The following is a 16,904-nucleotide window of genomic DNA, read 5'->3' as shown; positions in this document are numbered from 1 at the left end:
TAATCTTTCATACAGCTTTTATAAACTCTTATTAATAGTATACATACCCCTTATAAATTATTTATAAACTTTCATAACTTTCTTATAAACATTTATAAATGGTTTATAGATTTTATAACTTGTTTTATATGCATTTATTAATAGTTTATAAACTCTTACAAATAATTTTACATATCCTTATAAGGCTTTGTAAAGAGATGATGATACATGGCAGATTCTGAGGTACATGTGGACAGCAATCAAGACTCCACCGCTTCAGAAATTTTAAATTCCCATATAAATCATTTTATAATATTTATAATGGTGTATAAACTTAATAAATTATTTTTATAAACCCATATACATTATTTACGTACCCTTATAAACCCTTATAAATTATTATACAAACCATTATAAATTGTTTATAAGGCTTTCTAAATTGTTATAGACTCTTTTAGTTGATTTATAAACCTATGGAACTCATATAATACCCTTATAAATTGAATGTATGCTTTCATAACGTTTTTTATAAACTTTTATAAAATTATTTACATTCATCAATAATCATAGATCTAACCCCATTGGTTGATATGAGAAAGTGAACCATAGATCTACCCCCATTCATCAATAATCTTATTTGCATAAGGTTCTCCTGAAAATTGAATGTTATTCTTTCTAGCTAGTTCTACAACACTTCCGCAAGGTGTGAATTCTCAATTTCACTAAATTCCTCCTTACCTAAAATACAAAAAATCATTTTCAACATAATTCATATTTGAACGTTGGATGATCAGTTTTGGCTTGTCTGGTAGCTCTGTTGAAGTATCACAATACCTCGTAGTTAACTTCAAACTTGTGCAGAATTTATAAACCTTATAAATTATTTAACAAACTTTATAAACTGTCTTATAAGCCTTTCTAAATTGTCTTTTAGTTGATTGAGTTACTTAACACATCATTTTCTGCAGCTGAGGTGGAGCCTTCACTTGCGTTATATCATACTTTTTATCGCTGCTAAAAGAAACAGACTCTGCAATCTAAGACACAAGAAGAAACTAAAAAATGTCAATGGTTGGTCAATAAGACTTTAGAAAAAAAAAAGAGACAATGATGAATTTGATGATTAACATTGTAGATCAAAGAAAATGTGTGATGGCAGAGTTGTGGCTCTCATATAAGCTTGAACACATGCTTCTTTTATGAGTGTCGGGAACTGAACATGTCAATTACATTACTAAATAACTTCGATTTATAAAGAGTTATAAATTTTCAAAAACTCAATGTTCAGTATTAGAAATCTTTCTCTTAGATCAGACTATTAATAGATAACTCTTTCTCTTAGATCAAAACAACAAAATCCGAAAAAAATACTTACAGGTTGTGATTCTTGCTGAGGATTCAACATTTGAAGTTTTGAGTCTCGATCTCGATTGCTTCGTGGATCTGGACGAAGACGACGAATCTGGACGAAGACGTCGGTTCAGGACAGAGACGGTGGATCTGAAGGACAGAGACGGCGAATCTGAACGGAGACGGCGGATCTGAACGGAAAACAGCAGATCTGAACAGAGACGATAGACGGAGATTCACGAGAGAGAGAGAAATGAGTTGAAGATAAGTTAAGGGCAATATTTTCTTTTACACATTAATGAATGTGGTATTTTTGAAAATGCCTTTTGATTGATGGTAAAGTTGAAAAGTGGTATCATAAAAAGTGTATAAGTAAAATTCCCCCTTAATATTATGTAATAGTGGGGTGATCAAAATAAATGGATTAAATCTTAAGCCCCGTAAAATTTATGGCTAACCCTTTTTGAGCCCGGTTTCAAAAGTAAGGGTTATGGCTATCTTATATATTAAAACAGAAGTCATGACTTCTTTTCATGTGTGATTTTTTTAGTTTAGACCATTCCTAGAAAATATCATATTTTACATAAGTTCATTATTATATCTTTAAATATCTTTATTTTTTTATTTGAAATACAAATGAATATATTTAAAATGTTCTAACAAAATCTTTTTAAAACCTTCTTAGAATCTTTTTAAATTTACTTTCAAAAATTAGTTAGTTTTAATTTAAATTATCATAAATTATAATTAGAAATTAAAATTGAATATAGTTTTGATTTATAAACGAAAATTTAAATAAAATTAAATTAATTAATTTCACAAATACATTTACTAATAAATTTTAAAGATTTTGTTAGAAATAAATATTTATTTTTATTTTAATTTCTTTCAAAAAAAATTTCTAATAAAATAAAAATCATGATTTTTTGATGAGTGATATTTTTATTTGGACCATCATTTAAATTTTATATTAAATGTATATCACTAATTCTAATATGCATAATATTTTTAACTACTTTAATCATAATATCTTTTATATCTTTTAAGTTTAAAAAAAAAATTCTAACAAATCTCTTGAAAAAGATTATAATAAGATCTTAATTATCATAAATTGAATATAAAAAATTTCAACTAATTTTGTAATTAGTAATGAAATGTTACTAAAAGAATAAAATTATATCCTATTTTATCAATTTTATAATAATATCTATTTTAATGAAATGTTACTAAAAGAATAAAATTATATCCTATTTTATCAATTTTATACTAATATCTACCATTTTAAAATAAAAATGTTATATTGAACAAAATATGATAAAATTATTTTAAATTGATAAGTTAACATATTTTATTTTCATAAATATAAAATATTTATGCTAAAAATATAATATGTTGGTAGAACGGATTAATATTAGTAAACTATATAATACATGTATAAAAATTTAACTTATCTTAAACTTTTTAATATACAGTAATTTATTATATAAAATTAATAAACATTAAAAAATACTAAAAAAATCTAGCGATTTAAATTACGGATCATAATTATAATAAATTAAATACAAAATTGTTTTCATATATGTTGTTTCATGCATTAAAAATTTTAGTTTAGTAATCAAACGCAAATTCAATAAGACAAATATATAATAAGCAACATATATATGTGATGATTTTAATTTACAGCATGAAAACTATAAAATTATTATATTTGGCATAATTATACATACATTTAAATATGTGAGTAACATTAAAAATATATAATAATTATATAAAACAAATATCTATATATATATATAAAGGTGAAAATATATACCCGCACAGTTGTGCGGGTGGAAATCTAGTAATAGTTATGTTAGGTTGAGCCCATATTAATCCCTAAGTATTGCTGATTGAACCTTCGTCTGGGACACCTTGAGAGACATAACCACCAAGAACTGCACTGGACCACTAGCCAGTGGATCTACGCAGGCCTAGTGGCACTGTCTGGTGCAGTCATGGTCTCACTCATCTTTTGGGTGATTTTTGACAGAGAAAGATCTCACACTAAGAAGTCTATGGTCGAGATTAATAGGTTTTAAATTATTGCGAAGTCTATGGTCCAAGATGAAAAGGTTTTAATTATTGCAATTCATTGAGTGAGCGAGCATTTTATGATTTTATGTTCGATTTTATTTTTTAATAAGTTGATGATATGATTTAACTAAAGAAATTATGTTTAGTCTCTTATGTATTCTTGCTGAATCAGGTATGTTCTTGTGTTACCCGGGACCATAAGAGACCATGTATTCTTGCTGCTCTTTAGTAATCAGGTATTGTTCTTGTGTTACCCGGGACCATATATAGATATATGAACCACACATGTTGAACATTCTATGGTCGAGAGATGAGTAGGTTTGTTATAAAGAAACCAATTCAATGATTTTGAGACAGAAATCAATTTCATCTCTTGTGTCAAATTAAATTAAATGTTACTCTCTCCGTTTTTTAATATAAGTGTTTTATAATTGTGCATATAAGTTAAGAAATTATTTATTTTTTATATTTTCTATAAAAAACATTATTAATTATTTATCTAACCAAAAATTAATTAATAATAAAATATAAAATATATTATCATTAATCATATAACATTAAGTGTGAATAAATTTTATAAAGAAAATCGAAAACGTCATATAATTTGGAATATAAAAATTCTTCTATAAACAAGTCGCATATTGTATAGTACATAGGACGAATGTGAAATTACTCAAATTAATACGTGTTCGATCTAGTTGTATGTGCCTTGGGGACAGTGCAGAGTCCTCCTGTCGTGTCTGTCATTTAAAAAAGATAGGGTAAGATTTTTGTGTATTCTCTTTATTTGTCTGTTTTTGACTAGATGCATTGAATCCTCCTTCCAGGAGGTACTATCTAGTTATATTAAATTAACCAACGGTAAAGATTATTAAAGTAATTAAGAAACGAGGTCGTTAAAACCAAAGCCAATGGCAATGACCCAACGTGTTCACAGCAAAAAACCTTCGCATGACAACAAATTATTTAGGTTTGCTTTATGTGTATTATATAATAAAATAAAATTCTGATGAGTAAATTATCCCATGTTTTTCACAAAATATAATTTTCGTCTGGTTTGCTCGAAGTATGAAATTGAAACAAAATATATTTCCGCTTTTTGATTTTGTAGAACATAAATCTACTAATAATAGCAATCCCAATTAATTCTAAAGGTTGTGAGTCCACTTATGTTGAAAGGTTGTGTCTTTTGAAAAAGAAGTGTCAAGGGTTGTGTCTTTTCTAAAAGTTCTATGTTGGAAGGTTGTGTCTTTTCCAATTAATTTCTAAGGTTGTGAATCCACTTATGTTGAAAGGTTGTGTCTTTTGAAAAAGTAGTGTAAAGGGTTGTGTCTTTTCTAAAAGTTCTATGTTGTAAGGTTGTGTCTTTTCTAATTAATTCCTAAGGTTGTGAACTTCAATTATGTTGAAATGTTGTGTCTTTTGAAAAATATGCGTAGAGGGTTGTGTCTTTTCTAAAAGTTATATGTTGTAAGGTTGTGTCCTTCTAAAAATAGTATAAAAGTTGTGACTATTCACTAATATCTTTTAAAAAGTGAGAAGTTGTGAGTATTAGAAGAATGCGACTATTCATATTGAAGGGTTGTGACTATTCAAATATACTTTAAAAAATCTATAAATAGTCTCTCCCATGCATTTTTCAAATCAAATTTTCACTAATCTACTAATAATAAAATGGTGAAAAAAATAATGTCAAAGTTGTAATTTTTCATCTAAACAAGGTGTCTTTTCATCTCAAAGTGGGATTGCTTTAAAAAATATTGGTTTTATTTAGGTAATGTGTTAGTTTATATAATAAGTGTTGGTATTTTATAAGAACTCTCCCAAAAATTAAAAAAAAGTATTATAAATGAGACGGGTCGTATTAACGTAAATCAACTTATTACAATATTCAATTTTCTGAATATTCATTTTCAATAAATAAAACAGGTAGATAAAAATACAAAATAACAATTACCAACATATAAATTATAATTGTTTAAAATTATAAACTAATAATTTTAATATTATGTTTTAAATAGGAAAAAAAATTATATATCATGCAAAAAAAAAATTGCATTTTGTTCAAAAAGTGGTTGAAGATAACTATCATGTGAAAAATGTATGAAAAAACTTAAAAAGGATGAAGACACAATTGTATGCAATATGTGTTTTGATAAAAAAATTAAAGGGAACATTAAGGTTTATAAAATGTATATATATATATATATATATTTGAATACTTTGTAAATCATATTTTAATCATCAAAATTAAATTTAATCATTTATATGATTTAATTTTTTTATCAGGCATATAAAATTATAAATTATAGATTATAATATGTTATTTATAAAATGAGTTCCCGTGCGATATCGCATGGGCTCTTTGCCTAGTAGTAGTAGAAACAAGCAAGACAATAATAGAAATATAAATAGGTTGTAAATTTTCTTGTCACCCGGCCACTTGCAATTAAATCATAAAAAGATCTTTACATGATTAATATAAACAGTAATATGTAAAACGTTTCAAGAGGTTGTAAATAGAAACAAGCAAGACTTTTTTTTTTTTGAACAAGAAACAAGCAAGACAATAATAGAAATATAAATGGGTTGTAAATTTTCTTGCCACCCACTTGCAATTAAATCATAAAAAGATCTTTACATGATTAATATAAACATTAATGTATTGCATTATTGGGAGTCTGAAGATTAAAGAGTGGCACTATATAAAGATTTAGCTCCTAATCGTTTAAAGCAAAGCAGTTTTTAAATCCCAAGGGGAGAGAGAGTGATTGATCGGAGATGCCGAAGCTAGTTGAGAAAACGGGAAGCCGACCACCGTGGGTTGGGTTGGCAGCCGCCATATGGGTTCAGATGGCGGCGGGAACCGCTTCAACTTTCCCGCTTTACTCCGCCGCTCTCAAATCGGTTTTAGGGTTCAACCAGCAACAGGTCACCATCCTGGGCGTCGCTGGTGAACTGGGAGGGAACATGGGTCTGCTTCCAGGATACGCAAGTAACATGCTTGCTCCATGGGCGATGCTTCTCATCGGTATCTCTTCTTGTTTCCTCGGTTACGGTGTTCTCTGGCTCTCCCTCAGCCAAATCGTTCACGACTTGCCTTTCTGGCTGGTAAGAAGCAGATCCATGTTACATAAAGTAAATTGGACCACATGCATTCCAGCGAAACATTGAACTTATCATCCCACATTTTTGATAGGTTATACATAAACATTGATTATCAATTATAAGAAAAAATCTTAAAAGCTTTTGTTCATCTCTGAAAAGGCGGGGCATTAGTTCAAAAAAAAAAAAGGCTGGGCATGATTACTGGCCACTTGACTTATACTCGTTAATCGTATTCATTTTGAACAATCCAATACTTGAAGTCATCATCAAGTTAACAAATTTTACTATCCAACTCAAATATTAAAAATGATTTTTGTTAATACTTATTTGTCTCATTACTTGGTTATGAAAATACTTGTTACTAGCTCAAAATACTTATTACTCGGTAAAACTATATGTCATTGTGAATTTTACACAAGAAGTATCTCCAATCTAACATTAAAAGCCAAATTATTTTAATGCAACATTAGAATATCACATCAAATTTATTATGATAATGTTCACCATACAGTCCATACTCTACATTATTGACCACATTAGATAGTATACATTATTGACCATATTAAATATTATGCACTTATTTTTTTTTATTAATTAATTAAATAAATAAAACATATCAAATTGTCAATTAAAATATCTATAATAAAATATTACATGTATTGTAATTTAAATAAATTTGTTATTTAGATATATTATATATTAAAATAGTATATAGTTTGTTTCAAAAATATCTTTATTGCAATGTGTTTTATGTAGCATACTTAATAACAATTACTTATATTTTAAATATGTAACAATATTAAAATTATTATATAAAATAGTTATTAATGTGAAGTTTACTGTTGTGGTTGGAGAAAAAAATAATGTTGAAATAATTCTAAAATAGTGTGATTTAACACTAACGATATAGGTTGAAGATACTCTTAGTAAATGTTTATGGCTACCAAATTCGTAGATCCGACCCTACATATTGAGTCTTTATAAGTTAGCAAAAGTGTAGATCTTTTGATCAGTGAACTCAGAAAGTTAGTATCTTTGTTTGTTTGACAGCTGTTCATAGCTCTCGTTATAGCCACCAATAGCTGCTCATGGTTCATGACAACATCTTTAGTGACCAATATGAGGAACTTTCCTATGAGCCGAGGCCCATTGGCGGGACTTCTCAAAGCCTTAATTGGGATCAGTGGTGCAGCATACACTGTCTTGTTCAGCATGTTGCTTCACCACTCTGCTTCGAACCTGCTTCTGTTTCTTACCGTTGGTATTCCGGTTTTGTGTTTAGCTTCCATGTATTTCATCCGTCCCTGTGTTCCTGCCACCGGTGAAGACCCTTCCGAGCCCGTGTATTTTGCTTTTCTGCTGGGAACAAGCATCCTTCTCGCTGCTTATCTTGTTGTGACGACTGTAGTTAGTGAGGTGTATTCACTGCCAAGCGTGCTTAGATACGTTCTTGTGGCTGTCATGGTCTTATTCTTGTTCTCGCCTCTAGCGATTCCCATCAAGATGACACTGTTCCCTTCAAATGTCAAGAGCTCTTCAGACAATCTAGCTAAAGAGGAAGGTGAGTCACCACAGGAGGAACCACTCCTGATATCTTCTACCTCGGAGTCAAACCTCGGGTCTCTCTTAAAAGGGGATGATGTTTCGGATATGGACATACTTTTGGCTGAAGGGGAAAGTGGGATACTTAAGAATAAGAGAAAGCCTAGGAGAGGTGAGGATTTCAAGGTTGGCCAAGTCTTCGTCAAGGCGGATTTTTGGCTGCTTTGGTTTGCTTATTTACTCGGTATGGGCTCAGGCGTTACGGTCTCAAACAACTTGGCACAGATCGGATTTGCTTATGGTATCAAGGATACTACAGTACTCGTCTGCATCTTTAGCTTCTTCAACTTCACAGGCCGTCTCGCTTCAGGTGCCTTATCTGAGCACTTTGTCAAGTAAGAATCTCTCTCACCTCATCTCATGTATGATCACTCAGAAATAAGATCTTCTCAGTGGTTGGATCCAGAAATAACTTTTACACATGTCATAATTGAATTAATTATTTCTAATTAAAATCTTTAAAATAACATATCTTAATATAGTATTTAAAAATTTATGAATAATGTAAAAACTGTCAGATTTATTTCAAAAAAAAACAATGTTAAATTGAGGTTTTAGAAGTTTAGTTAAATAAAAAGACAAAAAAAAACTAAATTGAACTGTTATTATTGTAAATGTGTTGGTCAAAACTACTGTAAGTGAAGAAAAGTCAAAAGAATGTATGACATTTGAAAGATCAGTCTCAGGTTTAGGGGTGTCAGAAAGAAGGACTTAAGCCAATTGACTGTCGTTATTACTGTACTTTAGCTTACAAAATAGATTATCTAGCAGTTAACGTGGGTCCGCCTCTGCATTTCTCCTTTTTACCTCTCTCAGGTCAAGAATGCTTCCAAGAACACTATGGATGGGAGCTTCGCAGCTGGTTATGGTGTTCACATTCCTCCTCTTTGCCATGGCCATCGACCACACCATTTACGTGGCGACTGCTCTTGCCGGGATAGGCATGGGGTTTCAGCTTTTGTCAATCGCCACCATCTCGGAGCTATTTGGTCTTAGGCATTTTGGGATCAACTTCAACGTCATACTCTTGGCTAACCCGATCGGTGCCAGCCTTTTCTCGGCCCTTCTTGCCGGATACATCTACGACAAGGAAGCGGAGAAGCAAGGGAATCCTACCTGCATTGGTCCGGATTGCTTCAGAGTAACGTTCTTGGTTCTAGCCGGAGTTTGTGGCCTTGGAACTCTGCTTACTGTTATATTGACAGTGAGAATTCGCCCTGTCTATCAAGCTCTATATGCGTCTGGTTCATTCAAGTTGCAGCCGCAATCAGCTGGTCATTGATACTTCCAAAGAAAGTGAGAGAGAGAGACGAAAGATGATACCAAAGAAATAAAATGATATATCTACTTTGCATTGTATTGTATCGTGCAGCATATTTTTTGGGTGGGTGGGTGGGTATATTCTAAGATTTGTTAATTTTCTTTTATTCATCTGTAAACTACTGTTCAACCGGCTAAAAACTGGTTGGAAGAACATTTTGTAACGGCTTCATGATCGTGTTGTGATGTTGTTTGTATCAGTGTTGTTTATCGCCACTGTTGACAGATACACATAAACAACAATTTACTGGATTTGACTCTCTCTTGTCAAGAGACAAGAATCAAGTCTTGCCTAAAAGATATAGACGCTGCACTACCATGAACACCTCTTCTTGAAACCTGAAGACAATCTTCAACCACAAGCAACTCCAGCTTTTGAGTCTTAGCAAGTGGTCTTAATCCAACGTATGTGATTCCAAAACACGCTGATAGTTTCTACACGCTGATATATTTTCTTGATACGACACCTAAAAACTCTTTTCTGATCGGAAGAGGAAACTCTATTGTATATATATTTCTGCCAAGTAGTCTGGTTGTTAATAATACAAGTGAATATACAAGATTTCATGGTATCATCGCAAAAACACATAGCCACAAAGTACTAAGTTGTTGATGTGTTTACTAAAGCTCTTCTAAGGTCAACATTTGAGATGCTTCTGTCGAAGTTAGGTGTTCTAAATTTCATACCACTTACTTGAGAGAGGGTATTGGAATCAAGATCTATGTCTATATATATTTTCCGGATACGACTTAATAAACTCTATTGTATATATGTTTTGCCCTGTACTCTGTCAATAACACAAACGAATATACAAGATTTCATAGAATGATTTTATTAGATGAAAACAAAATATACTGAATACTGTTAAGATGTTTAGCTATTCATGGCATATGGATGGAAAGAAATGGAAGAAAGCATGGAGAGAAGCCTTTAACTACAGCAACACTGAGAATCCTGGAGAAATATAAGAAACAGATTTACCTCAGTATAAAGAACAGGAGACACACGTTTGGAAGATGGTCTTAGATACTGGTTCTCAACAAGGCCAGTTACAAGAAAATAGAGAGTAGGTTATAAAAAGTAATAAACTTATTCTTTCATATGAAACATTGAACAAAAGGTTTTTTGGTTGAATAAAATTTAACATTCAATTAAAAAAAAAGATGTTTAGTTGTAACTTTGGTACTAATGACAAATAGATTTTACAAAAACTTTGTGTGCCAAGTGAACGCAGGGTAGGTTAACCCCACCAGATGATGGGTGCGATCAACGTAGTGTTCACGTTGGACCTATACGGTCCGTTTTTTTTAGTGGGCGAGCATCTATGTTCTATTTTTATTTTTAATACGTTAATGATATGCTCTAAATAAATAAATTATGTTTAGAAATGAATTCGTCTTAAACACTCTTATGCTGCTCTTTAGTAATCAGGTGTTGTTCTTGTATATCAGGGATCATAGATATATCAACCACACAGGTTGACATTCTATGGTCGAGAGATGGGTAGGTTTGTTATAAAGAAACCATTCAATGATTTTTAAGACTGAAATGAATGCATCGTCTGGCAACGAGTAACAAACAAGTCCCACCTTAAATGATACTAAGACAAATGTGAAATTTACTTAAATTAGTACGTGTTGGATTGGTATTAGTGCATCGAGGCCGGTGCAGAGTCCTCGTGTCTTTGTCATTTAAAAATAGGTAAGATTTTTGCGTATCATCTTTATTTGTCTGTTTTTGACTCGATGCATTGTTTTCGTTTCTGTTTATTAAGAAAACCAAAAAAAGTTCTATGTGAATCCTCCTAGGAGGTATCCTATATTCCTATCTAATAGTATAATACTATACCCTATATAAGTATTAAATTATGAAAATGGTTAGTTTATTAAAGTAATTAAGAAACGAGGTCGTCAAGACCAAAGCCAATAGCAATGAACTCACGTGTTCACGCACAAAATCTTCGCATGACAACAAATTATTCCGTTTTGCTTTGTGTATTTTTGTAAAGCTTTATGTGTATATTATAATAAAATAAAGATCTAAAAGGAAAATATCCTATGTTTTAGCAAATGAAAAATATCCAAAACGTGTTTTTAATCAAATTCAGTAAGTTAGAAATAAAAATATCGACTTGTTTTGCTTGAAGTTCAAAATTAAAACAAATAGATTTTCCAAGTTTTTATTTTTATTTTGTATAACATAAATAGTAAGAACAAATAATAATAATAATAATAATAATAATAATAATAATAATAATAATAATAATAATAATAATATTTTCTGGTCAACTGCTTGCAATTAAATTATAGTAAGATTTTTAAACATGATTAGTTTCAAAAAGTAATGTAAGAACGTCTCAAGATTCACGCTTTTGTAATAAAATAAGAACTCGTATAAAACGTATATGCATTAAATATGTAAACACATTATTAATACTGTATAAAGACTGAAGATTAAAGAGTGGCCTTATATTGATTTAGCTCCTCTCTGCTTTTAAAGCAAAGCAGTTTTGAATCCCAAGGGGAGAGAGAGAGAGTGATAGATCGGAGAGATGCCGAAGCTGGTCGAGAAAACGGGAAGCCGACCACCGTGGGTGGGGCTAGCAGCCGCCGTATGGGTTCAGATGTCGGCGGGAAACGCTTCAACTTTCCCTCTTTACTCCTCCGCTCTCAAATTGGTTTTAGGGTTTAACCAGCAGCAGGTCACGCTCCTCGGCGTGGCTTGTGATCTCGGGGAGAACATGGGTCTCCTCCCAGGGTACGCAAGTAACAAGCTCGCTCCTTGGGCGATGCTTCTCATCGGCGTCTCCTCTTGTTTCCTCGGTTACGGCGTCCTCTGGCTCTCCGTCAGCCAAATCGTTAACGGCTTGCCTTTCTGGCTGGTGAGAATCACATCCATTTTACATAAAGTTTAGATTTTTTGATCAGTGAACTCATAAAGTTAGTATCTTTTGATCAGTGAACTCATAAAGTGTAGATCTTTTGATCAGTGAACTCATTAAGTTAGTATCTTTTGATCACTCATAAAGTTAGTATCTTTTGATCAGTGAACTCATAAAGTGTAGATCTTTTGATCAGTGAACTCATTAAGTTAGTATCTTTTGATCACTCATTAAGTTAGTATCTTTTGATCAGTGAACTCATAAAGTTAGTATCTTTTGATCAGTGAACTCATAAAGTTAGTATCTTTTGATCAGTGAACTCATTAAGTTAGTATCTTTTGATCAGTGAACTCATAAAGTTAGTATCTTTGTTTGTTGTTGACAGCTGTTTATAGCTCTTGTTGTGGCTACAAATAGCTGCTCATGGTTCAGCACAGCGTCTCTTGTAACCAATATGAGGAACTTTCCTATGAGCAGAGGCTCTGTGGCGGGACTTCTCAAAGGCTTAACTGGGATCAGTGGTGCAGCGTTCACCGTCTTGTTCAGCGTCTTGCTTCACCATTCAGCTTCGGATCTGCTTCTGTTTCTCACCGTTGGTATTCCGGTTTTGTGCTTAGCTGTCATGTATTTCGTCCGTCCTTGTATCCCTGCCACCGGTGAAGACCCTTCCGAGCCAGTTTATTTAGCTTTTCTCCTCGGAACAAGTATCCTCCTCGCTGCTTACCTTGTTGTGACGACTGTACTTAGTGAGGTGTATTCACTTCCAAGCGTGCTTAGATACGTTCTTGTGGCTGTCATGGTGTTGTTCTTGTTCTCGCCTCTTGCGGTTCCCATCAAGATGACGCTGTTCCGTTCGAATGCTCAAAGATCTTTACCGGGTTCTTCAGACAATTTAGCTAAAGAGGAAGGTGAGGAACCACTGCTGATAACTTCTACCTCAGATCCAAACCTAGGGGCTCTCTTCGAAGAAGATGATGATATGGAGATACTTCTCGCTGAAGGAGAAGGTGCGGTTAAGAAGAAGAGGAAGCCTAGGAGAGGGGAGGATTTCAAGATTGGCCAAGTCTTTGTCAAGGCTGATTTTTGGCTGCTTTGGTTTGTCTATTTCCTAGGCATGGGTTCAGGTGTTACGGTCTCAAACAACTTGGCACAGATCGGGTATGCTTTTGGTATTAAGGATACTACAATACTCCTCTGCCTCTTTAGCTTCTTCAACTTCATAGGCCGTCTCGCCTCAGGTGCCATATCTGAGCACTTTGTCAAGTAAGAATCTCTCTCTCATCTCATTTATCACTCAAAACAGTTTCTCAGAACGAACCGTGTCATATGATTATCTCAGGTCAAGAACGCTTCCAAGAACACTGTGGATGGGAGCTGCGCAGCTGGTTATGGTGTTCACATTCCTCCTCTTCTACATGGCCATCGACCACACCATCTACGTGGCGACTGCTCTTATCGGGATAGGCATGGGGTTTCAGTTCTTATCAATCGCCACCATATCGGAGCTCTTTGGTCTTAGACATTTTGGGATCAACTACAACGTGATACTCTTGGGTAACCCGATAGGAGCCACCATATTCTCGGCCCTTCTTGCAGGATACATATACGACAAGGAAGCGGAGAAGCAAGGGAATCCTACCTGCGTTGGTCCTGATTGCTTCAGGGAAACGTTCTTGGTTCTAGCCGGAGTTTGTGGCCTTGGAACTCTGCTGACTGTTATATTGACTGTGAGAATCCGCCCGGTTTATCAAGCTCTCTACGCATCTGGCTCATTTAGGTTGCAGCCACAATCAGGTGGTCATTGATATTTCTAAGGAAAGTGAGAGAGAGAGACAAAAGATAATATTAAGAGAAATAAACTCATAGATATGTAATTTCTACTTTGCATTGTATTGTATCTTGGGGCATAGATTTTTGGTGGGGGTTTATTCTAAGATTTGTAAAATTATGATTTGTGGATTAGCCGGCCAAAAACCGGTAGGAAGAACCTTTTGTAACGGCTTATTGATCAGGTTGTAATGTTATTTGTATCTGTTTGATGTTTGTGTTAGTGTTTTTGATCGCCACTTTTAACAAATACAAAAGAAACAACAGAGGGTTTTTCTCTCGTTTACTACTTGTCAAAATCAAGACAGGTTATGAGGTTACTAAACCAGTCCAAAATCAAATGTCATATGGCAAGAGACGGATCAATCAATTGTTGAGAAATCAATAACTAAAAGATTAAACACTCTAAAGACAAATCTTGTAATCAGAAACGAGTCATGTAATAGAAATGAGAGAGAAAAACAGAGTTTCCTCTGTTTGGTCTTTTCTCATAAGCAAAAGATGGATATGATTCTAAACAAGACATAATTAAATATTCTAAATCTAATCAATAAACACACACACACACACTCGGAAACAAGAAAGCTAAACAAATACATGTGTTGGTGGAAGAACTCTAAAAGTCACCATCTACCTGATCCATCATCATCATCAAACTTCAAGTGGGTTTCAGATTTTGAAACATTGAATCCCACTTAATCTCTTCCTCCACGTCACAACCTTTCTCCTCTTTCAAACCGTAATCCAAAACCGTGGAACTCGAGAAGCTCTCGAGCCTACACGGAGTCCCATTCGTCAGCAGAAGTCTCTCTTCCTTGACTCCACTGCTCGGCGTCACGGACCTTTTGTTCCTCTTCATCAAAGCGCCTTTCCACCTCCCGTTCCCGCTGCTTCTCGGCACAACCACCAGAGCCCGAGACGACTCCTCGCGTCGGATCCACGCCCTAACGTACTCGGAGAAGCACTTCCCTGTCTTCCTAATCGCGACCAAGACTCTCGAAATCGAACGAGCCGTGAGCGGAGACGGTTTCTTATCCCTCCGAGCGAGCTTGAGGATCTCGAGGCGGTGCTTGGCGATGGAGATACCCATGCTCTGGAGAAACTCGTGGTTGAAGTAAGAAATGTCTTCGTATTCGAGCTCGTTGTGGGAGAAGGAGAGACCGTACTCGTAGATGAGCGAATCTTCGAGGTTCGTTCTCGATAGCCATGAGAACCAATCCATTGTCATGCGTTCGAACAAAGAGAAGAGAGTTCTTGTTGGTTTGGGGAAGGTAAAGTCGTTCGAGTGGTGTGTGTGTATATAAAAGGGAGAGACGGTTGGGGTTCTTTTTGACTTTTTAAAAAGTAGCGGGGCTTACTTGGGAAGGTGGATAAACGATGGACTGAAGTGGACCAAAGTGAAATTAGAAAGGGTTCAAAGTTCAGCTAAAATAAACAAGTTCACACATCTTTGCCATTGTGAGTATATGTATGTGTAACACATGGAGATGACTGTGTGTGGGTGTGTGGGTGTGTCCATTAATCACGGTGTGTGAAAATGGAGCATATGCTTGCTTTTCGGATCACTATCTCTTTGTTAATATTTTACTATTCTTACATTTATAGATTTTCTTTAAATGCCCTTAACCAGAATATATATAATATAGAAATTTGCTTTGGATTGGAACGTATTTTCGTTTAGATCTAAAAAGAGAAAGGATAATAAGAGCGGCAGATGCTAAATTCTATAAGAAATGCGCTGAAGACTACCGTGACACTAGTATTATTAAGAGAAAAAAATTTGATGGCCATATGGATTATAGTATTATATAACTTATCTTCGTTTATAAAAGGCAAATAAAAATTGATAGCTTCTATTTAAGTTGAATAGATGTTTGATGACAAAAATAAAAAAAAATGAAGGTGGATTGATTAACTGAATACTTAGTATTATCTTCGTATTTAGGTCAACTAATAACCATATAAAACTACTACTATATATGGAAATTAATATTTTGTCTGAATTTGTTTTTGCCTTTTGGCACAATATTTTTCTGTAATAATTCGTGTATAGATCACTGTTATTGTATTTTATGGGTTATTTATTAATACTGAAGTCAATGAATACGGATCCAGTGTTTTTATGATTATCCTCACTTTGGCTTTTGAATCAAGGAGGAAGATAGATTGATTATTGAGCTTGTGAGCCATTATTAACGAATGCTGCTGTGATTACAAAAAAACATGGACACGAGTGGATGCAATCATGAAAATAAACATCCATCACTCAGTCAGAATGTTGTATAAACATGTCAAACAGCTGCAAATTTAAACTTATTGATAGAGACAGATAAAAGACACGATTGGGAATCACGGGTTGAGCATGTAGAGTTTAAATTGCACTACCAGCCATTAGCTAGCTTCCATTCAAATTTCGGTTTGGCCATATTATATGCTTTAAGGTTATTGATTGGCCATTAAAAACTTCCCATCTCGCTCGTATATTGGTTTTATTTGGTTGGTTACACCATACATTCATTGTATTTTATTCATATAATCGACTGAGATTGAATTATAAGATTTGCATAAACAACCTAGGTAAAGTCGTTCGATCATTATACGATTTTCATTACTCCACGCCAATCAATATTATACTTTTTGTGGTCATGAATGAACCAAAGGTGTTATAAAAGATCTTTATTGATAACCTTTAAGTCGAACTTAAGTTTCCTTACTTCGCTTTAGTTTCAAAACTACATCTTCCGGAAGCTTTGAGTCATTCTA

The 16,904-nt window shown here is 33.6% G+C and overlaps 3 protein-coding genes and 1 long non-coding RNA gene across 4 annotated transcripts; 2 read left to right on the top strand and 2 right to left on the bottom strand.

The window, feature by feature from the left end:
- Positions 1-832: 832 nt before the first annotated feature.
- On the bottom strand, positions 833-2,018 carry LOC117126711. Its single transcript, XR_004449489.1, has 2 exons — positions 1,355-2,018; positions 833-1,016 (listed from the first exon to the last, which is right to left on the bottom strand). It is a non-coding gene; the product is annotated as an uncharacterized LOC117126711 (long non-coding RNA).
- A 2,907-nt stretch (positions 2,019-4,925) lies between these two features.
- Positions 4,926-9,648, top strand: LOC103830443 (protein NUCLEAR FUSION DEFECTIVE 4). Its single transcript, XM_009106223.3, has 3 exons — positions 4,926-6,513; positions 7,561-8,447; positions 8,929-9,648. The coding sequence occupies exons 1-3, from the start codon at positions 6,184-6,186 to the stop codon at positions 9,392-9,394; spliced, it is 1,683 nt and encodes a 560-aa protein (XP_009104471.1). The 5' UTR covers positions 4,926-6,183; the 3' UTR covers positions 9,395-9,648.
- Positions 9,649-11,895: 2,247 nt separating this feature from the next.
- Positions 11,896-14,360, top strand: LOC103830442 (protein NUCLEAR FUSION DEFECTIVE 4). Its single transcript, XM_009106222.3, has 3 exons — positions 11,896-12,314; positions 12,700-13,577; positions 13,654-14,360. Exons 1-3 carry the CDS (start codon positions 11,985-11,987, stop codon positions 14,117-14,119), a joined length of 1,674 nt encoding a protein of 557 aa, XP_009104470.1. The 5' UTR covers positions 11,896-11,984; the 3' UTR covers positions 14,120-14,360.
- Positions 14,361-14,562: 202 nt separating this feature from the next.
- On the bottom strand, positions 14,563-16,749 carry LOC103830441. Its single transcript, XM_009106220.3, has one exon. The coding sequence runs from the start codon at positions 15,367-15,369 to the stop codon at positions 14,800-14,802; it is 570 nt and encodes a 189-aa protein (XP_009104468.2). The 5' UTR covers positions 15,370-16,749; the 3' UTR covers positions 14,563-14,799.
- Between the last annotated feature and the right edge of the window lie 155 nt (positions 16,750-16,904).

This window comes from Brassica rapa, chromosome A07 (assembly GCF_000309985.2).
Source record: "Brassica rapa cultivar Chiifu-401-42 chromosome A07, CAAS_Brap_v3.01, whole genome shotgun sequence".
NCBI lineage: Eukaryota > Viridiplantae > Streptophyta > Magnoliopsida > Brassicales > Brassicaceae > Brassica > Brassica rapa.
Note: the sequence above shows the minus strand (reverse complement) of the source record. Positions and strands in the feature narration are given on the sequence as shown.